Source organism: Cavia porcellus, unplaced genomic scaffold, assembly GCF_034190915.1.
Source record: "Cavia porcellus strain 051 isolate PalLab524CR breed Dunkin Hartley unplaced genomic scaffold, mCavPor4.1 scaffold_17, whole genome shotgun sequence".
In the NCBI taxonomy this organism is placed as follows: Eukaryota; Metazoa; Chordata; class Mammalia; order Rodentia; family Caviidae; genus Cavia; species Cavia porcellus.
The window spans coordinates 43,322,367-43,347,087 of NW_026947500.1; the positions used below are offsets into that span (position 1 = coordinate 43,322,367).

At 36.7% G+C, this 24,721-nt stretch overlaps 1 protein-coding gene across 7 annotated transcripts in view; it reads right to left on the minus strand.

Moving 5' to 3' along the window:
- Ckap5 (cytoskeleton associated protein 5) overlaps positions 1-24,721 on the minus strand; it is a 100,060-nt gene that overhangs the window by 43,249 nt on the left and 32,090 nt on the right. For all 7 annotated transcript variants that reach the window (XM_013147468.3, XM_003465208.5, XM_063227865.1 and 4 more), the window contains 11 exons: positions 23,986-24,179; positions 22,374-22,580; positions 18,838-19,009; positions 17,665-17,797; positions 17,355-17,455; positions 15,200-15,313; positions 9,671-9,775; positions 8,018-8,107; positions 7,738-7,902; positions 6,915-7,043; positions 5,918-6,100 (listed from right to left, as the gene is read on the minus strand). In XM_013147468.3, coding sequence (XP_013002922.1) covers positions 5,918-6,100; positions 6,915-7,043; positions 7,738-7,902; positions 8,018-8,107; positions 9,671-9,775; positions 15,200-15,313; positions 17,355-17,455; positions 17,665-17,797; positions 18,838-19,009; positions 22,374-22,580; positions 23,986-24,179 — 1,593 coding nt within the window. The remainder of the gene's footprint in view (positions 1-5,917; positions 6,101-6,914; positions 7,044-7,737; positions 7,903-8,017; positions 8,108-9,670; positions 9,776-15,199; positions 15,314-17,354; positions 17,456-17,664; positions 17,798-18,837; positions 19,010-22,373; positions 22,581-23,985; positions 24,180-24,721) is intronic.

A 24,721-nucleotide genomic window follows, 5' to 3' on the forward strand; every position in this document is an offset into this window, starting at 1 on the left:
GTGGCTTTTCAACTTTCTAGGTTCATAGAATCCTGTGAAAATTATATTAAAATAAGATCACCACAGAAAAATCATCTTTCATGCCCACAGAATTTGCAGTTTCAAACACAGACAGAAGATCAACCATGGGGTGAATGGGTAATCTGCTGAATGAATACATTCCTCATTTTAATGACTGAGTTGCAAATAGAGCATTAAATGAATTGATCACTGAACAAGGAATTATATATAGTATGTACATTACAATATTCAGAATAAAGAAATGGTCAGAGGAAATGCCAACTTGATGATTTTACTTTATTTGCATAACTGTGACATGCAGTACTGTAGTGTATAATAAGAACACACAACTACAGTATGTGTACAGTACAGATTGTACTATACAGCATGATCAGCCAAAATGACAAGGTATACTATACAAATAAAAGATGGATTTAAAGTCTGAGCAGCAGGTCGTAAATTCCAACAGTCAGTAAAGAGATGTTGTTAAATGAGGAATATATTTATTAATAATCTCTTATTCAGAATAAGCTAATAAATAAAACAAAAAGGACGAACTCAGAATATACTACCCTTACAGATGAATTTGTGAATGATATCTTGCTGTCTTGAAATGCCTGTGATTTTTCTACATTAGAACAGGATACTAAGTAATAAAATTTACCCAAAATATGAAATTCCAAGGTGCCCCAGAATCAAGAGAACAGATTTTATTTCTCACTGTAGAACTACATGATTTGCATAGGGAAAGAGGGGCTGTCACACAATCTTCAGTTATTTTTCCCCTGATGCTGAAGATTGCCAACGCATTCAATCTTCTTATTGTTTTAGTGGTTTTTCAAGGTAACTTTTTTCTTTTCAAGCATGGAGGATCAAACTCAAGGCCCTGTGAATCACTGAGCTACATCCTCGATCTTTTTCAAGTTTTATTTTGAGACAGGGTCTTGCTAAGGTGCCCAGGCTGACCTCAAATTTTCCATCTTCCTGCCTCAGCCTTCCGAACAGTTGGAGTTATAGGCATGTACACCCACACCTAACTAACTAGCTTCGAACTCAACAAAAACCTTAAATATTTGTTACTTTGAATCAGCAGTATAATTTGGAATGAAAAATACTAGCTAGCCATGGTTGTGAAGTTCTAGGCTACTTAGTGTCCTGAGGTAAAAGGATCACTTGAACTTGGAGTTCAAGGCCAGCATAGGCAGGAAATGGCCACCAGTCTAAAAGCAATTTAAAAAATAAAATAAGTGATACCTTGTCTCAACAAACAAAGAAAAACAAACAAAAAACTATACTCTTTGGTTACTTAGGATACTTCTCTGGATTCTCCTATCAAAGTACTCTGCAACGAAAGGTACCAAAATGAACAAATCTCATTTTTTTTTTAACAGACAAATGTTTATTTACTGATTTACTCTACATGCGAGTTAGCTCAGTAGGGTAAATGCTGATAATATCCTGTTCATCTTTTCAAAATGGGAAGTGGAAAGAGGTTGTCTCCACCAGTTTTTTTTTTTTTTTTTTTTTATTTAAGACAAAGAATCACACGGTATTTGCCCAAAGGAGCCAGCACGCACCTTTCCAACACAGGGGAAATATAAAATGAGAGAATGTTTAAGTGGAGAGATCTGTTTGCTTAGTAAATTTATCAGGTGTGGAGTCTAGCATGGCCTCAAACTCAATATGCAGACCAGGCTGGCCTCAAACTCACTGCAATCCTCCCGCCTCAGCCTCCTCAGTGCTGGGATTACAGACGTGTACCAACATGCCCAGCAAAAAAAAAAAAATTTTTTTTTCATCATCTTTTAGGGGAAACCAGCTAGATAGAACATGGAAAAGCTGAGAGAGTTAAGAGTCATGTAGGTTGTAGTAAAACCTGGTAGACTGGTCTTAAGGTTTTGGGACAGTTCATTTTCCAGAGGCAGAAGCTAGTAAAGCAAATAGTTGCCAATTTCCTCTAACAAAGAAAGAATATACAGGTTTTGTAACTAGAGATACCTATGTTCAAATGCCAGCTTTGTAACTGTTCACTCCAAAATACATCTCCAGTTCATAACTACTTGCCAGAAAGTACTTTATACACACACAGTCAAGTGGTGACAAGATTTCTGTCCTTGAAAGTTTATAACAGTGTGGAAAAGCAAAGTTAACAAATGAACAACAGTAAAAATACCAAAGTGAATTATAAAAGCATGTATAGAACATTTAATCTCATTAAATCTTATTTCCTCTTTCTGGAAAACAGGGAGTCATGAAACACATACTTCCAGAGTTGTTATGGTGATTAAATGCAATTATAAAGGTAAATTGCTCTAAATCATGCTCGCTAAATAACTGGTTTTCTTCTAACTCCACACTAAAATTCAGGGTCTAGATAGGAGCGGAGAAAGAGAATCAAACTTTCTGTACCTACAGAAGATACCTCTCATTGTTAAGGAAATATATTCACTGGAAGCTGTCAGTAGACATTTGTCCCAAATCAACAAGGTACAAAGGTGAGAAGATCTACAATGGTATGGAGACCAAGTGATGTGATACTGGAGCATTAGCAAAATAACAAGGTAATGTTATTAATGCTAAATGCCTCACTATACTTTATTTCATTATTTAATGATCTTTTCAGATCATTTAAAATGTACTCCTTTCCTTGGCCAAGTGGTGGAGCATTAGTAAAATAATCAAGGCGATGGTATTAATGCTAAGTGTCTTGCTACATTTAATTTTATTAATCATATTTTCTGATCCCTTAAAATGTACGCCTTTCATTAGCCAGGTGGTGGTAGGACATCTAATAATCTTTGTTACTCAAGAGGTTGGAACCACAAGTATAAGAGATTCTCATCTCAAAATAAAATTAAAGAAAAAGAAGAGAGTTAGGGATATGATTCAGTGGTAGAGTACAAGCCTAGCATGTAGTAGGCTCTAGATTCAATCCCAGCATCTCAGTGGGAAAGCGGGGAAAGAAGCACTCCTCCTTTACAGATATGGTCACTGGTCACTTTCCTTCTTCCTTCTTTCGTGTTTTGAGACAGGGTCTTGCTCTGTGGTCCAGGCTGGCCTCAAATCTGTGATTCTCTTGCCTCAGCCTCTTGAGTGCTAGGATTACAGGCTGTTGGCATTATGCCATCCAGCCCTCCCTTCCTCTCTTCTTTTTCTTTTCTTCCTACTTGCTTTCATTCATTCACTGATTCATTGTTTAGGGATCTGGGACTTGAACTTAGGATCTTTGTATAATAGGCAAGCTTTACCACTGAGTTACTCTATCCTTCAGTTAAGTGATTTCTAACAAGGGGGACAAGACCATTCAACACTAAAGACAGTACTTCCAACAGTGATCCTGGGAAGACTGTATGTCTCAAGCAAAAGAATATAAAAAAGAATTAACTCAAAATAGATTAAAGACCTAAATCTAAGACCTAAAATTATAAAATTCTAGAACAATTCAAAGGGTAAAACTTCATGATATTAGCTTTGGCAATGGTTTCTTGGAGAAACTAAATGTTATAGCAACAAAAGTAGTAACACAAAAACAAACTGTACTAAAAATTTTAAAAATTTGTAGGTAAAATTCATATCCTGTAACAGAATACCCAAAATTCTTCAACAACAAAAAATGAATTAAAAATAATGGAGTTATCACATTGTGTCTCTAGTGTAAAAAGAAATAAGAACTGTAGGAGTAATAAAACCCCAAATGTGTAACTGCCATGTAAAAAATGGAGGAAAAGGAAGTGCTCTAAAGGATATAACTACACGTATATTTAAGTGTGTAGAATTGATAACCATATTACTAAGTTTTTGTTGGATCATTGAACAGAACTGTTAGCATCTCACTGTTTGAATGTCCACTTTGTATGCTTTATTTTTTTAACTTGAACAACTATTTCTATGAGGACAGTATGTAATTTATCAATTAGCGGTTTCTTACTCATTTTTTGAAATTATGTATTCTACCCTTTTCTGTCTCTCTCTTTTTTTTTTCTCTTTAAATAAAATTTAAAAAAAAAAATGGAGTTAGCCAGGCCTGGCGGCTCATGCCTGTAATCCCAACACTCGGGAGGTGAGGCAAGAGGTTTACTGAAAATTTGAGGCCAACCTGGGCTATAAAGTGAGCTCAAGGTCAGCCTGAACTGCATATGGAGACCTTGACTCAAAAGAAAAAAAAGTTTGCTGGGGATATAGCTCAGTAGTACAGGTGCCTCCTGCCACGTACAAGGTCCTGAGTTTGATTCCCCACACAAAACAAACCAAAAAAAAAAAAGAGTTGGATATGGTGGCTCACACCAAAATCCCAGCACTTGACAGACTGACTCAGAAAGATTGTGAGTCCAGCGTGGGTTACATAGCACGTTCAAGGACGGCATGCACTACATAAGGAGACCCTACTTGAAAAAAGGAAAAAAATGAATGAAAGGAAAAAAAGAACCCAAAATTCCAACACATTTCCTCCAAAGAGGGCAAACAAACAATAATCACATGAAAAGGTATTTATCATCACTAATCATTAGGAAAATGCTAATCAAAATTGAAGGTTAAGGGGCTGGGGATTTAGCTCAGCGGCATAAGCACCTGCCTTGCAAGTAGGCGGTCATGAGTTCGATCCCTGGTACCGATATAAAAAAAAAAAAAAGTGTAAAACTGAAGGTTAAGTAGATAAGCAAATTGTGATATTAGTTACATAACAGAATATTATTCAGCCTTAGAAAAGAAGGAAACTCTACTGGGTGTAGTGACATACGTCTACAGCCCTGGTTACTTAGGAGGCAGAGGAAGGAGGATAACAAGTTTGAGGCCAACCTGGGCTACTCTGCAAGACTCTGGAACTAGTGGAGCTCTCCTGGGCTGTCTTCAGTATCAACCCCCACAAAAAAAAAAAAAAAAAAAAAAAAAAAAAAAAAGGAAGAAAATTTTAACACATGCTACAATGTAGATAAACCTTAATCTAACATTATGTTAAGTGAAATAAACTGGTTACAAAAAAGACAAATACTAGTTGGGTACCGCACACATTTTTGTAATCCAGCACTGTGGAAGAGTGAGGCAGAAAAACTAAAAGTTTAAGTCCAGACTAGACAATTTAACAAGACCCTATCTTTTTTTTTTTTGATGGTAGGGATAGAACTCATGACCTAGCATTTGCCGTTGAGCTAAATTCCCAGCCTGCAAGACCCTATCTTTAAAAATTAATAGAAAATAATAATAATAAATAAAAAGTAAAAGGGCTAGGGATGTAGCACAGTGAAAAAAAAAAAACTGGGTTCAATCCACAATACCAAATCAACCAACCAATCATGGCTGAAAGTGTAGCTCAGTGGTATACCATTTTGCTACCAAAGGCAAGACCTTGGATTCAATCCCCATTACCGCAAAAACAACAAAAAAACAGAAAGAATGAGTGATGGTACAGGGCCTGGGAGAATGGGGGTTTTGGGAGAGTTACTATTTAATGGGTATAAAGTTTCCACTATAGGGGTGAATAGTGACAGCTGTACAATACTATAAATATATTTAATACCACTGAACTATACATTTAAAAAGTTAAGATAGTAAAATTCATTATGTTTATTTTACCATAATGGAAAAAATGTACTCTGGTACTTTCATTAACTTTTCTTTTTATTTTTTCTTTCTTCTATTTTTTGAGACAGTTTTACCATGCAGTTTGGACTTTGGTGCGCCTCCTGTCTCAGTCTCCCAAATGCTGGGACTAAAGATGTGCACCACCATTTGTGGTTATCTTTAGTAGTTTTAAACAGTCAAATGTGTTGTTGGAATACTGTGTTTTCATTAACAGATATTCTGCTTTATTTTCAATATGGTTATTGAGCTTGTTTTTCAAAGGAAATCACATTAAATGAATCACCATCAACCTGAAGCTCAGACTCTACTAAATTCTAATTTTTAATCCAGTATTAACCTTAGCAGTAGGTGCCTTTTTTAAGGGTCCTGGTTTGGGTACTGAAACATCCTTTGTGTCCTTATCTCCTGCAGCTCCTGAAGCGGCAGTCCTTCCTGGCACAGGTTTGAGTTCCTTCTTGTCAGCTGCTAGTCCAGCTTTCTTACCATGTACCAGTTCTACTTTTTCTGAACATTCTTTGATCTGGCAAATGAGAATAAGAGGAAATGACCAATAAGTCCAACTCTGAAACATAATCACTCTCCTTGATACGTAATTTTTTCTTTTTTTTAGTGTTTCATTTCTAAACCACAACTACACATAAAGAATTTAGAGAGGAGTTTCCTTTTCAAGAAAGGTAAGTTATCTTTATTTTCTTGATAATAGGTACCATGCTTTATATTACTTTCCCTCACAGGTTAGAATTATAATAAACTTACAATGGCCACCATTTAGATGGAAGACATTGAGGTGATTTCCCAGATTATTAAAAACAAATTTATTTCATATTTTTACCTTATCTACAGATTGGTCACTCAGCTTTTTTTTTTTTTGTCTTTTTCATTTTTATCGGTACCAAGGATCGAGCTCACGACTGCCTGCTTGCAAGGCAGGTGCTTATGCCACTGAGCTAAATCCCCAGCCCCAGTCACTCAGCTTTTATTTGGTTATAATTTGAAAGTTTTTTCTACTGTATCACCATTGTAGCCTAGTATAAAATTTAAAACCTTAAAAGGTACGTTTTCAAATCCTAGGTCTGAATTGCCAGTGGACAATAAAATAAATTTTGTAAGTTATTAGCTTTTTTCGCTTAACAAAATATACCACAGTACCTTTTAAAACTTGTTTCAATTCTGTGTGCCTGTAGGCGATATAAAATTTCCCTCCAAGTGTGAGTAATAATTAAAACACTGAGAAATCCTGATCTAAAGGACATCAATAACCTAATTTCCAACATACAAAAACCACAATGCAAAGAACTGTTGTTCCATTTCTTTACAATGCATTACTAACTTACCTTATCAAGCTTGAGTTTGTCCACATCAGCTAAAAATGGGTTGACTGCTTTCTCACCAACGACCTTCAAAGCAGTACCCAGTGCTTCAAATGCAGCATCTCTGACTTCAGGAGCAGAATCATTGATGTGCTACACACAGAAATAAACAAATGATTTTAATACAAAGTATACCTTAGGTATTACTAGTTTCAATTCAGGCTGATAATTGTTGGGCAAAGAATTTGCTTTTATCACATACTAAAGCTAATTGTAGGTGTCTTTTTGCCAGTTAATAGTCACTCTTTCACAAACTGTTTTTTCGGTTAAGGAAGTCTATGGTTATCTGTTCAACAAGCACGTATTCCCTTCACCTTGTATCTAAAATGCTTTGCTTCTAAAAGCTCTAGATTTAATGCCTATGACTGGCAAGATCTACCTGAACACCAGTAAATGGAATCATAAAGCTAACATGTGTTTTTCCTTTGGAAAAGAAAAAAGGGGTCAGGCCTACAGTAGTGCTGTGTGCCTACTGAGCAAGCAGGAGGGCCTTAATTTTGAGGACAACCTGGGCAATTTATCAAGACCTTGTTTCAAAACAAAATTCAAAAAGTTCTGGGGATATAACTGAGTTGTAGAGCATTTGCCTAGCATGTGCAAGGGAGTGGGGTGGGGAAGAAGCAAAAAGTAGTTACAAGACTTTGGATCCAATCTTCAAAGCAGCAGAGGGCCTGTGCCTAAAAAGACAATCTACTTATTGAGAGTCACTATATATGATTAGTATGAAAAAAAATCTTGCTTAGGTTTCAGGTACCCCCCTCCCCCCAATTACAAAGACAGTATATACCTTTAGTAGAGCAGCACAAAAAGGCTTTAACAAGCTCTTTGGCAGGGTAGAAGCGGTGCAATGACGGAAGCTTCTTGCAATAAACAGAGAGGTCTGTTGCTTAATAGTTGGGTTTTTATTATCCATCACTGCTAACACATCCTCACTAATGTTCTGTAATGTGGTCTTTAGAAAGAAAATGAGGTCAGTGTGAGCTTGTCTCAATTGTAAAGAATAATCAAAATATCACATTAGCAAAATTTACCTTAGATAAAACCACAAATTCATGCTATCAACTTACAGTGAGGAAGATTGCATCAATTGCCTCTTGCAGGGCTTGTACCACTTGAGGTTTCTTCTCTTTGAATTTCTCTAAAATGGTTGGCACAACCTACAAAAGTAAACAGCTTGAATAATATTAACCAACAAAAAGGAATCCAGTACATGCTCTAATATGGCTATAAATACATGCTGTAACATACCTGAATATTTTCAAAATTATGATACATGATTACATATGACATGAGTCTACTTACGTGAACTGTCAAAACTATGGTGAGGAGGTAGATTAGTGGTTGTTAGAGTCTAGCAGTTGTAGCTAACCCACAGCCCACTTTTTTTTTTTTTCCTAATCCCTCTTTGTTGAGTTTAGAGGAATTCCCTTCTTGGGCCCTTATAAGTTGTATGATATACTTTATATCCATATGTAGCAATAATTCCTTTTAAGAATTTCTTTATTATAGTATTTTTAAAACTGCCACAGTTTAGCGAGACTTTGAGGGGAAAATGGGAGTAACTCAAACAGGGCTAACAGGATTTTTTGGAAAATGTTTAAAATGTTCTGGCATTGGACAGTGGTTGTAGTTAATTCTTGCAATTACACTGAAATATGCTGTCATTATATTTTTGGTACTGGGAATTAAACTCAGGACAATGAGTTTGCCAGGCAGGCACTGTGCCATTGAGCTATAGACCCTGCCAACATATTCTTTAAGAGCATAAATTCTATAATGTTATCTCTAAATCAAGCTATTAAAAAATGGCCTTGGTTTTATTAAAACAAACAAAAAAATCTAAACACTTAAAGTATGGCTTGTATCTAGATAGCCCCCCAAAGCTTCACAGGATCACAGTGGGGGCTTTTGCAGAGGTGGCTGGATCTAGACTGTGTGATGGTTGGCTCAGGGGTGTGTTATTACTAAACCAGTCCACTGATTGGTTTGGCAAAGTTGTGTGTGTGGATAATGAATGGGGGTGACTGCTACCTACCCAAAGGGTGTACAATCTGCATAGAATAAAAGGAACAGAAAGAAAGCTGCTACTGTTGCTTGTTGGTGCTTTGTCGTCATTCTGCCTGCCCCTTTAACTACATCCCTGGCAATTCCAAATAAAAGTCAGCGGGTTTTTTAGAGGTTTTTTTTTTTAGTTGTTCTCCTCAGAGAGTGCTTGCATCTTTTTGGTAGCCCTTCCATGACTACAAATAAAGGTCTCCTTTCTTTCTCCGTTTTCTCTCCTTCTGTCTCTCTTGCTCAGAGGACCAAACACTTACTTTAACCGATATATGGAAGATCTATGACAAACAGTTATTTTAAAAAATAACACAGCCAAGCGTGGTGACTCACATCTATAATCCCAGCGCTTGGGAGGCTGAGGCAGGAGGATCGTTGCAAGTTTGAGACCAGCCTGGGCTACAAAGTGTGAGCTCAAGGCCAGCCTGAACTGCATAGGGAGACCCTGTCTCAAAAAGATAAAAAAAAAAAAAAAAAAAAAAAAAAGAAAAAGAAAAAGAATAACACAAACTAGTCTATTTTTGATACATCTGTAGACTTGAATCTAAAAAGAAGCATTAATGCTGGGGATTTAGCTCAGTGGTATAAGTGCCTGGCTGGCAAGCACAAGGTCATGAGTTCACTTCCCAGTACCGAGAAAAAAAAAAAAAAAGAAGCATACTTACATGTCCTGCGTATTGTCCAAATTTCTTCCTTAGACCAACAGCGAGGCCAGTAAGACATTTTGCTGCCAGAGCTACCAACATGACATTGGTGTCCTTTCCAACAACCTAGAATAGCAGAAAAAGAAAAATAGTCATGACCCTGTAGAAGAGTACTGAAAAACATTCTCAGAACAACTCTGAAAGCTACCATGCTAATGACTGACCCATTTTATTACCTATAAAAGAGGAAAACTTATCCCTCGTTGATAATAACCAATCTAGATGCATTTATTATGTTCATTCTATCTTTAAGTTCTACCATAAAGCACACACAAAACAGTAATTTCAAATAGCTAATGCTTTAGTGGTGGCAATCTAGGCTGTCACCATCACACAGGAGGTATAGACCTGGAGGTCAACTGACTTTCTTTTGGAACATGAAAATTTTAAAAAGTGTACCTCCCCACTGCAGAGCCCCACCTAGGTACCACAACATCTATTATGTTTCTATCCAAGAAGACAGATGGAAACTCTAAAGTTCAGAACTCAAAATTACAAATGTTTCTGAGGGATGGGCTGGCTTTGTCATTGTAGTCACATCATGACTCCTTCAACGTTGCTTAACCATTACCCACAGAGAATTGTCAAAGAAATTATGGGGAGAGGGGCAGGTAACAAATGAGAGAACTATAATATTCACAGAAAAGGAAAACTCAGGGAGTATTAAAAGAAGACTATTAAGAAATAATTTCAGGCCGGGAATATAGCTCAATGATACAGCACCCACCTGCCAAGTACAAGGTCCTCAGTTTGATTCCCAGTTTAAATTAAAAAAAAAAAAAAATCAGAAAATTAATTATAATTTTTTTACTGTTTACAATGAAAAAAAAAATGGAAAATTAGTAAAAGTACTTGATTTAGACCACAGAGAAAAAGTATTAACTGTAGGAAGATGAACTGGTTTGTATCCTATTCCTTAGTATCACTGTTTTCACCTGCATTCCATATGCTGCGAAGTCAATATAAGAAGATTGCATGTTTGTGTGCACATAAAAATAAAATCAAATATAAAAATGAAATGTCATGTTTCAGATTCATACAACTGAAGTATTTAAATATTTTAGTCACAAAAACAACTCTTTTTTTAAAAATATTCTTTTTACTTGCAGCTTTTGATTGATTTTCCCCACCTCACCATATAAAAAGACAAAAAAGTTTCTTTGGCTGCCTAGATTTCCCAGATATTTACTGACTACAACTACTGAAGCAGTGTCATGCACTGGAGCTAGGTTCAGCGGTAGGCCACATGCTTAGCATACTCAAATCTTGGTTTGAGCCTCAGTACCACAAACAAGGAAAGAAAAAAAAAAGCAAGAAAATAGTTCTCTCCATATATAATATAGTGAGACTACATTTACAATTATAATGTGGACAAAACCAACATAACTGTCTTTATTTGAAACGCTAACAATCTATTTTCCGGGAGAACATGGCGGACAGATAACAGCAACTACCGGAGGCTCTCTGAAAACTAGGCTCAGAAGCCAGGTATGGTGCGGACTAAAGAGACATAAGCAGGTGGAGTTATGCTCTGCTGACTCAGGAACGAACTCGGCTGAGAGAAACCAACTCGGAATGCAGTCCTGGTGCTAAAACAGGAACAGAAAAGCCTCGCTGCTGAGGCTGGACCCCACGCCATTTGGGTTTCCCGCCGCGCGGTGGCTGGCTGCCTCTACATCGGCTCGGCAAGGAGAGAGACGCGCGGAAACTCTGAGAACGGGAGTCTGTGAACGGAGTCGAAAACAGGACGGGCAGGGAGGCATGTTCTGACTTGTGGCGAGGTGAGTGAGAGAAACTGACACTCCACCACAGTTTGACTCCAGCGGACTTCCTGGGCCCGGGCAGTCCTGCGGGAGCAGGGCGCGCTGGCGACTCCAGCCACACATTCCCCTGTCGGGCGGGATTGGTGAAAAGTGCCTGGCCTGCGTGACGCTGCCGGCGGACCCCGTAGGCTGGCCCAACCCAGATCCCAGAGCCTGACGGAGGCCGGGAGGGGCGGGCCCCCGCGTAGGCTGCCTGGTGTGCAGCAGTGAGTGGAAACACCTAACCAGCGCAATTCGATCAGGCTGTGGCTGACAGAGAGAGAAGCTAGGCCTCTCATATAAGCTTGCATACATAAGGAACAGAGAATATGGGAAGAGGCAGCACCAAGAAAGGCTCCTCGGCCCCCAATTCTGAGAAACAGGCAATAACAGACACCGCACCATTACACATAAGGCGCCATATAGAGAGCCTCATAGACCAATTCAGGAATGAAGTTATCAACGACCTGAAGCTAGAAGTATGCAAAATAGTTAGAGAAATACTAAGCACCACCCAAGAAAAAACAGATGGTGGAATGGAAGAACAGAAAAAGAGGGGAGAAATGTTTGATGGAGAAAACAGGGAAAGCATAGAATACGTGAAGCAGGTTCAAAGGGACTACCAAGAAACTAAGAAGTCTATCGAAGACTGGCATAACAGCTTGAAAGAAACTAAGGACAGACTATCTGAACTGGAGGGCAGAATTGTAATATGGGAGAATGAAATGAAAAACTTCTTAAAAATAACAAAGAAACAAACAGCAATAATACAAAGACAAGAAGATGATAAGAGGAGCCATAACTTAAGGATTAAGAACATAAAAGAAGAAGTAGGGACACAAACAAATGAACTACAAAAGCTACTCACAGAAATAATCCAGGAGAATTTTCCTAATTTAGCAAAAGGTAAAGATACTCAGATGTATGAGGCATACAGGACCCCAGCTACCTACAACCCAAACAGAGCAACACCCAGGCATATAATAATAAAAATTCCAGAAATTCAATACAAGAACAGAATATTAAAAGCTGTCAGAGACAAGAAGCAGACCACTTACAAGGGAGCACCCATCAGAATTACAGCAGATTTCTCTGCACAAACCATCAAATCACGAAGAGCTTGGGGGGAAATAATTCAAGCTTTGAAAGATAATAATCTCCAGCCAAGATTGAGATATCCTGCACAACTGTCCCTCGAAATTGATGGAAAAACAAGGTGCTTCCAGGATAAAGAGGAACTGGGGGAATTTGCAACCACCAATTCAACTCTACAGAGAGTATTGCAGGATATTCTAAAAAAAGAAAAATACAAAGAATCCAGAAATAATGGAGGCCACAACGAATGGAGCAGAGAACAAAGTGAAGAAGACAAACTGACAGCTACTGACAGAATAAGAGCTCAACAGAAATGAGGCAGAGAAGATTGGATGATAGGAACAGCTATTTTGGAGAAAATGACATCTTAATAGGTAATACTAATTTAGTATCATCTTGTTTTGAAGTCTCATCTAGCTTTTGTCCTTCTGTCTCCAATGGTCCAAATAGGTTGTATCTTACTGGATTTTATTATGTATGATAGTATAAGCAAAAACCTTTTAAAGACAAGGAGATTATACAGAAACCATTGTTCATTTTCTGTTAGTCGATTCTAAATACTCTGTAATGCTGTCATTCTCTTGAATGGTTTTACATTGTTTTGATATACTTAATGCTACAGTATACGAAGTTGTACTCAAGGATTTCAAGGAAAGAGATAATATGGTAACTACTTTTAGGTCAGGATTATCTGGTGGTGAAACACTATTCTGCTTAAATGGTTATGTTTTGATCTGTGCTGTTTCATTGTTATGCCCTCTTTTATCTCAATCTCCACTCCATTATTTACTTTTTTATTTTTATCCTTTTAATTAAAGGAAAAAAATAGCAGGATATATTATAGTAACCCACTTTGACTTTCCATTACCTCGATTTAAAGCCCTGTATTACTCTCACCATCTGGTTTTTAACTGATGTTCCCCCATTCTGTTTTGCTGGATAGTATCAGGTTCGAAAATTTAGGCATCAGCTGTGAAGATAATGAGATTCATTATGACGCCCATTCTCATTGACTTTTATCTATTTTTGAAGACCTACAATGTCTCCAATGTTTTGGTTTTGTCGGTTTTATTCTTTACAGTTTTGTTCAATTGTATTGTAACTAACAATATAGGCAATTCTATTAGAGATAGCGGGAGGCATTATGGTAACCATTGTTGATCACCTTGTATTATGTTTTCACATTATCTATTATGTCCACCCTTTTGACTTGACCGATTCTGTTCTGTTATGTCACATTTGGTTTTACTCTCTTCCAAAAAAGTAATAAGAACCATGGGAGCAATGAAACCCAAAATGTGTAATAGTCATTGTACAAAAGAGAGGAAAAGAAAGTGCTCTGTACTATATAACTGCATGTATATTTAAGTGTATAAGATAGAAAATGATATCACAGAGTTTTATTGGATCATTGAACAGAACTGTTTGCAGTATCATTGATGGAATGTCCACTTTACAAGCTTTAATTTTGTGACTTGAACAATTATTTCTAAGATGACAATATGTAATCCATTAACTAGTAATTTCCTACTGTTCATTTTTTTTTCTGCAAATCTGTATAACTTGTACCCTTTCTCTGCTTTTTTTCTTTTCTCCTTAAATAAAATTTAAAAAAAAAAAAATTTAAAAAAAAAAAAAAAAAAAAAAAAAAAAAAAAAAAAAGAAACGCTAACAATCTAAAAAAGTGTGTATAGAGCGTATCTATTACTATTAATCACAAGAATAAAAAGCTATTTTGTAGTGCCCTCTCCCTCTCTCATTTTTTCTCCAGATCTCAGGTGGGTAACCCTTTTTCCCTTAGGGAAATTGCCCTTTAGTGAATCTTTAGGAGTCTATCCCTTCAAGATAGAAAAACACTGACTGAACAAAGATCTCATCCCTCAAGCCCCTCTGGAGGAAAACACAAGAAAGCCAACTGCTACAGTGTTAGGAAACAGTGGTGACCCTCATTAGTCACAGATACTGGTGCTAACATTTATTTATAACCCCAAATCAATGCTAGTGGCACCTTCCTGGTCATTTACAGACAAATAGAGAGCCATGAAAAATCTATGTTGTCCAGAGTGCAGGTTTCAGATGGGCCAGGACAAGGAAGGCGATGCTGTGTCTTCCTGAGTTCTCACACTATAAACAAGTGTCATTTTTTATGGTCTCTTTAGTATCACATTTTTTGGCATTTCTGGGATGTTGATGCAATGATCCACGTGTACTGCTGAAGTGGTGTAGTCTTCCTAAGTACAGAAGGTCACTCGTACTTCACAAATGAAACACATATGCCCAATTCATTCAGGCCTGAGTTACAGTGCTGTTGCCCATGAGCGCAGTATTAATCAATAATATATATTAAATAAAATATTCACACAGAATCCTTGATACATTTTCTTTTTTTTTTAAATTTTTATCAGTACCAGGGATCGAACTCACGACCACGTACTTGCAAGGCAGGCACTTACGCCGCTGAGCTAAATCCCCAGCCCCTGACACATTATTTTTTAGAATTTAAAAATTACTGCTTTGTTTCGTTTGGAGGGATTACTTTTCATTCTTTATTAACACTTTGATTTTTACATGCTATTTTATTGCTTCTACAAACCTTCTTTAAAGCTTTTACTAAATCTGCATAATCTCCTGCTTCCAGCTTGGGGTTTTTCACTAGTGCTTCTACAGCCTCCAGGGCTTCTTTTCTCTCTTGCCATTTTTTTGCCTCCTGGAAGACACAATATAAGTCACTTATACAACAGAGAATAAAAGAGCAGAATAAAAATCTATTCTTTGCACTCTACTAATTCAAAGCCACAAATGTTTTTTTTTTTTTTGAGACAGGGTGTCACTATGTATTTCAGACTGTTCTTGAACATGTAAAACTCCTGCCTCAGTCTCCCAAGTGCTAGGATTACAGGTGTGTACCACCATGCCCAGCAAAAACATAATTTTTGTTTTCAGAATTTTTGTTTGTTTTCTTTCTAAAGTTAGTTTAAAAAAACTGCAAAGATATATATAGTCGATCACACTATTTTGTTCATATAATTATTCTTCACATATAAAATATATTTTCTAAGATTTTATAGCTCTACAGCAATGATGGCAAATCTATGGCACATGTGTCACAGTGGGCTATTTGTTCTCATTGAAAGCTCTAAAAGGTTCATGATCACTGCCTTGAAGTAATATAAGTAAACAGAATGCCATATATTTCCATCTAATTTTCTAAGCAAATGTTGGTAAACAGGTATCAAACAGAAACAGTAACAACAATAATACTATTTCTAGCCCATTTCACAGCAGCACAATTACAAGAGAAAATTTTCTGTGTTCAACATTAGAAAGACCAAAAAAAAAACCCAATCACATAACAAGCAGCTAAAACTATTCTAACCTTGAAGATTCATTTTCTGATTATGAGCATAATACTAATCATTTTGTTTCATGGTTATGAAGTAGAATGTGCTTCACCAGAGATCAAATAATCATTCAACAATTTGAACACTCACTATTTGAAAGAATGAGATACAAGGAAGATAACAAACTTGCCACGCTGGCTAACACTACAACTCATCAAATATTCATTTATTATGAAGTTAAATAGTTACTCAAGGAGTTGATGGCAGAGCTTAAAAGATTTCTAGTAAATAACTCCCACGTCATGATCCCTATGATAGAGAAGTGGGAGACTGCCTTGGTATAGAGAGGGAGGATTTACCCTAATTAGGCAGTCAGGTGGAATCTCCCCTAAAAAACATGCTTATGATGAAAAGTACTACTAGGAAAATATTTGAAGGAATATTATAGACAGAAAGAACAGTACTCATTAAGGCCCACAGTTTAAAAAAACAGAATAGCCTACTTGCAACAGAGAAAAGTCCAGAATGGCTGAAACGAGAGAGTGAGGATAATTAGAAATGTGGCTAGAAGTAAGCGGAGACTTCAAATATGCCACACGTGGTTTTTCAGCGCCCTTAAGATGACTAAGACATCATCTTAAGATCCATGGAAGTCCACTTGGGAGACTAAGGCAGGATGATCACCGAGTTCAAGGCCAGTTTGGGCTACACAGTGAGTTCAGGGCTAACATAAACTACATGGTAAGACTCTGTTTCAAAAACAAAATAAAACAAACAAAAAAAGAGCTATGGAAGCCACTGGTGAACTTTAATCAGGTTTAAGAGGGAAAAATTTGCATTTTCAAAAACGATACTTTAGGGTTAGGTTACATTGTAGAATATAATCAGAAGATGACAAATGCTGATAGTGGTGATTAGGATAAGACTATGGGATGGCTCTGTTTCCTTGAGGTTATTTAACAATGTCTGGAAACATTTTGATAATAATGGTGTGGTCATGATTACGTATTACTGATACCTAGTGGGAAAAGCCATAGACACTACCCAGCATCCTACAATACACAGGATGGCCCCACTAAAACAATTTTCTGGGGGGGGGCGGGAAAAAGTGTCAGGAACCAATCAAGAAACTTAGGCTGAAAGAGTCACATTTGGGATGGTTAAGAAGAGATGAATTTGAGAGACATTTTGAAGTGAAACCAGAGAATAACTAAGAAAAAAATGAGAATAATGTTCTGATTTTTGGCAAGATATGAAAAAAAGGTATCATTTGTATACGCAAAATAGGAGCAAAGAAAAGAAAGCAACTCACACACTCTATTAGAGGGAAGATATGGAGGGAGGTGGTACACTAGGCAAGTAATCATTTAAAATGAAATATATGAAAGAAGTTTAGCCATTACTTACAATTTTGTCATAAAAGTCTTTGGGAAGTTTGGAAAGGATCTCTACTGCTTCCAAAAGCTCATATGCATCTATTTGTGGCACCTCATCCCCATCGTCGCCACCTTGAAGGAGAAAAACAAATCTTTACAGGTTCTATTTATTAAATAGCTACCAATCCTTCTACATCCCTGATGAAATCTTAATATAGGAGGGATACAATTACTTGTGTCAAACCCAGTTTATATTCTACCCCAAAATATGCCTACTGGAACATGTCCTCAGGGCAGCACTTTGCTAGTTTTTAAGAATCCTGAGTGAAACACTGGCTTACCCCCTTCAGCATCACCACCAGCAGATTGCTGCTGTTCTAATTTAGCTTCGAGTTCTTGTTGGGAACGCAGAAACCGAGTTGGTTTAGGAGCACCTACTGGTAGTTTCACCCATTCTTCTTCTAGTTCTTTCAACTGCAAAATACAATATTTTAAAAACTTACCTACATTCTACCATTAAAAAACATACTTTATACTTAGTCATATAGTGGGACACAATTTCTTTTGTATATGGCATTAATAGGGCAAACAAGGAAAATAAATTTAGTAAGTGCCCCCAGTGAGGGCTAGGAGGGAGAACCATTGGTTCTTGTGAGCCTACCGGCACGCAGGTTGAAAATCAAACACCTCCCCCCGCCAATAGCTACGGGGGGTAGATGTCTCAGCATCTCTTGGGAGGATGACTATATGCAGTATAGCAAATATGGGGGATTTCCTTCTATCTTCTGGTTTGAAGGCAGAGGTTGTTTTCACTGCTTTGTTTTATGTTTCTTTTGCTCTATTCAATTCTCTCAATTGGTTTTATAATGTTCTGTTTTTGGTTGGATTTTGTTATACCTAATAGACTGGACAACTATTGTGAAGTTAATGAGATATACCATAGTACCTATTCCTAACATCTCAGTATCGTACTGTGAAATTCTGCACCAATTTCACTGCATTGTCTCGAATGGCTTTGTTCTATCTTGTGCTATTGCATTTTTACTACTTTCAAAATAAAATTTAAAAAAAATTTTTAAAAAAAGAAAAATAAATTTAAACAGTATTTATTTTGTAGTAAGAATAACATTGATTTATATCTACCACACTGAAGATACATGAACATACAATATATATGCACATACATATATATGCACATACATACACATATGCACACATATATATGTACTAAGAAGAATAAAATCCACTATTAGGGATTGGAATATTAATGATAATATTTAATTTCCAAGACAAAATAATAGCAAAAGTTAGCTATGTTTAAAAAATAAACTTACTTCAAAATAAAGAATAAGGCTGAGGATGTAGCTCAGTGGCATATGTGTGGCCCCGAGTTCAACCGCCAGCACCACCCCCCCTACCAAATTCTATGTACGGATAGAGTATTAACAACAGGGAGAAAATACTGTACCTTTGTATTAACCTCAGCAAAGTCATAAGAGAACACTGTACCTCACCTGTACAGAGTTTATATTTTGTAATGGGGGTCTCAGGGCATCCCGAATCCATCTGTAAATCTCCACAGCAATTAGTTTGGCTTCATCTCGAACAGCCTTCTCACGAGACTCAAAGAGTTTTGGCAACACTTTGATAATTGGCTTGAGCAAGATGATTTTTGAACCAAATTCACTAAAAGTAAAAAATACACTGTCAACACGTGCATGCTCAGGTATACAAGCATATATTCAAAGCCCAAAACCATATGTTATATAGGGGTGATTTTGTTTTTCTTTTTATGGCTTTTTGAGATAGGATCTTGCTTTGTAGTCAGACTGACCTTGAACTCACTATGTAGCCCACACTGGCCTCAAAAGTGACAGTAATCCTATCTTAGCCTCCTAAATGTTAGGATTACAGGCATGAGCCACCATGTCAGGGTAGAGTTCTTAAAATGGTGCCTGAAGAACCAAACACTGTGGATGTCAAATCTTCCTTTGACTAATGAAAGGGGAAAAAACAATTTCTTTTGCATGCTGTTTATCTATTTTGGATTTTTTTTTTTAAGGTAGAGTTTCACTATGTAGTTCAGGCTGGCCTCAAACTCATAGTAATCCTCCTGCCTCAGCCTCCCAAATGCTGGGATCATAAGGATGTACTGCCATGCCCAGCCATCTCCTTTACTTTGTTTCTCTGTGCTAGCCTACTTCTAAAAGAAAACAGACGGAATAAGTCCACATGGAAAATTGATAAATAACAAAGCCTAAGTTTGATACTAAACATATTACTATAGAAAAAATGATAAGAGTTCTAGAAGGCTGTTTTAGGGACCACATAATACTTCTGGTCTCCTGAAGCTACCCCTGACAAAGATAACTTTAGGGGGTTCTGGAACCTATGACTGAGTACTTTTGTCTCAAGGTTCCTCAAGATGTGATTCAAACTGTATTTTCTTTACGATATATAAATAATGACATAGGGACAGACTAAATATAAATAACAGCAGTAAGGAAGACAGGGCTGAGATGGAGCTGAGTAGCTACATTTGCCTGACATCCATGCAGCTTTGGATTAGATTCTCATCAACAGGAGAAAAACAATAAGGAGGAGAATGAAGAGTTATAATTTATATCTGGAAATCTTTCAGAGCCTCATGTGTTTAATGAGTAGGGCTTTTGAAAGGCAATTGGATCACATGGGCATTACAGTTGACTTGCTATGAAGAGGTGGGGTCTGGTGGGAACTGTGGTCAGAGCAGAAGCAGCAGATCACTGGGAGCATGACCCAGAAGAGTGTACTTCCCTTCTGGTGCCTCACTTCTTTCTGGTTCCTGTCTGCCATGCTGTGAGCAGCTTTCCTCTACCATGCCCCTTCTCTATGCCATCCTGCCTTGGAGCCAGCTGACTACTGACTGAAATATGAGCCAAAATAGACCTCTCTTTTTCTACACTGTAGGTATTCAACACCATGTTTCAGAGATGAGAAAGTGACTAAGACAAAACAAGAAGATACACTGAGCCTAGTGCACACCTGCAATCTCAGCTACTTGGGAACATTTGGAGGATAACAAGTTCAAGGCCAGCCTGGGGAACTTAGCAAGACGCTGATTCAAAATAAAAAGGGATGAGGATGTAGCTCAGTGGTACAGCACTTACCCAGCATGCACAAAGCTCAAGATTCAATCCCTCCAAACAATTAGATATACCTAACTTTTTTCTCCCTAGTAGTAGGGATAGAACCTAGGACTTCTACACAGGCCAGGCAAGCAATTTACCACTGTGCTATATTCCTAAAACGTTTCTAAAAATTTAAAAAATTTTTGTATTTAAAAAATTAATTTAGCAGTACTAGGAACCCAGAGCCTTCATATTGAACTGTAGCACTAACTTTTTTTATTTTGAGGCAATGTCTTACTAAGATGCCGGACTGGCCTTGAACTTGCTGTCCCTTCTGTCTCAGCCTTCTGTGTAGCTGGGATAACAGGAATTAGTGTCATAGATGGCTCTAATCTGTCTTTTTCCTAATCGTATTTTCCCAGTCACCTTAAAGATGAAGTACTTAGAGCAATGGTGGTGAATTACAACATGCACGAACCTATGGCATATACCCTGAAACAGGCTGTGCGTATCATTGAAAGTCTTAGACTAGAAACTTCATTAATATGAAGATGGATGTTCATAATATATCCTTACAAACACATAGCTCTAGCCAGGCATGTTGGCTCATGCCTGTAATCCCAGCCCTTGGGAAGCTGAGGCAGGAGGATCGTTGAGAATTCGAGACCAGCCTGGGCTACAAAGTGAGCTGCAGGCCAGCCTGAACTACATAGCTCAACCCCGTCTCAAAAAGACAAACAAACAAACACACAGCTCTGATAATTAAGTTAATTCATTAAATTTCTAAGATAATATTACGATGAGCATATTGCTTTCTACTCATAAAAACATATGCCTCCTATACCATAATACTCTAAATATAAGGAAACCTTTATCTCACAAGAATCTACATGAAAGTCAGTTTTTAAAAAAGAACACTATAAATCAAGCAAAAGACAATATAAAACTTTACAACATATTATCAAAGATAGTTTAACAAAATTCAAGAATGTTGATGCTTTCACACAGACAAAGGGAGTGTCTAAGATGTAGATCATATATGACATTACAAGAGTTGAGTCAGGACATTTTTCACTCTATTAGGATTTCCTTAAAGCTGCTTTTTGAAGTAGCTAACTTGAACGTCACTGGAAACATCAGATCAGAAGAACTGCCAAATCAGAGTAAACTATGGATTTGTCAAAGTTAAGAGTTCTATAGCAAAATATAGCTTATGTCCCTGAAGGAGATCCCATTCATGAAAAACTTCAATACCAACAAGAACTTCTACAGATAAAAGGAGAGGCTGTACAAGAAGAGCTCCTAAAAGGGCTGGACAAAAGTTATTATTATTATTATTATACAAAAATTATTATACAAAAGCTATTATTACTATTATTATTTTGCTGTTGCTGTGTTTCTGTTTAAAGGCAGACAGCCATTTGCTTCCATTTTATTACCATAAAGATACCTAAAGAAAGGCATGTGGCCAGATGTGGCAGTGCACACCTGTTGTCCCAGCACTTGGGAAGCAGAGGCAGGAGGATTCAAATGAGTGTAAGACCAGCCTGGACTACCTAGTGAACTCAAGGCCAGCAGCCTGCCTAAACCACATTGTGACTATCACAAAAAGAGAGAGAGAGAGAGAGAGAGAGAGATATGTATTAGTAAACAAACTGTCTCTATAGCTTTTTTTTTTAATGGCTAACATTTTAAAGTACTTATATCTATACTTGAGGCCAGTAAAAGGAACATGCTTATATATCTTGGGAATGCTTTTCTAACAAAAGGCCAATTCTCAATATGAGAATAAGTCAGAAACGACCCTGCTGGCCTTCAACAGAAAGGGACTTAGAAAGTAACACACTCACTTTCCCATTGTGGCCAAGTCAAGTTCAATCAGTCTCCATTTCTGTAACCCAAGATCCTAACAGAACTAAAGCAAAAAGAAAAAGTCATACCTTAAGGCTTTCCTCAGGGTCTCTATACAGGCCACTATGATCTTGGGGTTCTTATTGTCCAGGCCTTTTAGGAGCTCTTCTTGCACAGCCTCTCCTTTCTCAATCTCTATGTACATGAGGCAAATCTCTATGCCCAGCTCCTTGGCTTTGACTTTCGGTTGGTTGAAAACTTTACTTACAACACCTGACACAACTTCACCTGTGGTTCTGTAATAAAAACAACCATCACCACATACAAGTTACACTTTTAATAGAAAGAACTGGATAAAGGACATAGAAAAGAGGTGTACATGTATTTTACAAATTCTTAAAAGTAAATGAGCATCTAATTTTAAATGTATGTTCAAGAACATTAATAAAAAACTTATATAATCCATAAGTTTGACATATTATACCATTTTTATAAATGTAGAAAATTCAAGAAAAGCAAAGATTCCTTGAAATCCTGACAAAGAAAACTTCAACCTTCTTATACCTACCCTTCTAAATGTTTCTGTAAAAAGCATGTGTCTGTTTCATATACATGAATACACAAGTATGTCGTAAAAAAAAATTGATTGCAGAGTGCTCATTTTTTTGGGGAAAATCTTAAGTCAATATCAAACAAATTTCTACACACAGGAGATAAATAATTATGTATCATCTGTTCTCAACTCCTTAGCAAAATTTATACTAACCTTATTGCTTTGATCTCCTATATTAAATAAAATCTATACTCCTAGGAACTACATAAATTGGGTGGGATAGAATTACACAAAGCATTTGTTCACAAAGCATTTTTCTTTTCTTTTCTTTCTTTCTTTTTGTTTTTTTTTTTTTAGGGTTCTGGGTCTTTTTCAAAGCAGGGTTTCATTATATGGTTCAAGCTGGCCTTAAACTCACTATATAGTCTAGGCTAGCTTTGAACTCATCATAGTGATCCTTCAGCCTTCAAAACACACTTCTATTATCAGACAAAAAACATGAAATTTAAAAAAGCAGTGGTTTCATTAATGGTTAACCAAGCTGTCAATATATACTTGTTAATATATATCTTTAGTGGTATAATCCTTAAATAAGTACCTCTTTCTTGTGCAATTAAATCAAGGGTCTCAACTCTCCTTTTGTATGCAAGGTATGATATAAATACTAGAGTCAGAAAAAATTATAAAGTATGGGAAGGAGGTGCCTAGAAACTTTTACCACCTATAGCTCAAATCAAACAGACCAGGAGTAACATAGGTTGTTTACTTAGCACTCCCTCCTCATAGAGATGAGATGCCCAATGACCAGAGGGAGAAAGACAGGGCTTTAAGATCATCTAGCTGGAAAACCTTACTTTTTGAGGGGCTGTTTTTGTGATACCCAACTGTCTTCAGTGAGATTCTGGTCATTCCTTTGCTAACAACCTTAGTTTCTTCAAAAAATTATTAAAGATTTTTTCACTTATCATTTATAATTTGTGAGTAAAGACAATGAAAAACAAGAATAAAGGAGCTATAAAAAAAAGAAAATGAGCATATTCTAAAACTATCAATAACTAAAGACTTATAAATATATATAAATTAGTCTAAGTGGTACAAGAAAGGGGTTTTTATTGCAATTACTTGGGGGAAAAAAAGAAACTACTTACTTTCCTGCGACATGGGCATTTTCAACATAAACAAGTGCAGCTTCAAGTCCTTTCAACTGAACCACTGCATTAGAGTCAGTGACAAATTTTTTGATCAATCCCAAAAATTTGGACCATTCTGGGCTCTTTTCATCCTTTATTTTCTGGAAGATTTTCAGGGCCTCTTCATATCCACTTAATCTTGCTTTCCACAGCTAAGAGAAAATATTTTGAAGCAAAATTTAATGGTATTATCTACTGTAATCTGGAAGAGAGGAGGTAAAAATGAATACACCATACCAGATAATTTGAACAAAAGAACCCATGACTAGAAAAAAGAAACAATCCTAAGAATTCAGATTAGTTTTCAAAAAATTTCAGACAATAAATTTCTTATGAATTAAAAAAAATTACATTTTTTAAATGTTTGAATGCATAGTATTTACAATTTGTTTTGGTTTACAAATGTTTTGTCAAGGCTATCTGAAATTCATAACAACCCAGTATAAATGTTTTTCATTTTATATCTTTATAATATGACATTAAAAATGTGATAACTCACACATGAGAAATCATCCTAATGAAATTACTCATTCCCCAAAGTATGTTGTTTATTTTAGCTGTTATTTATATAGCAGCTTTATACTATACTATCAGGTTTTTTTGTTTTTGTTTTTTGTCTTTTTCCTTTTTATCGGTACCGGGGATCGAACTCACGACTGCCTGCTTGCAAGGCAGGCGCTTATGCCGCTGAGCT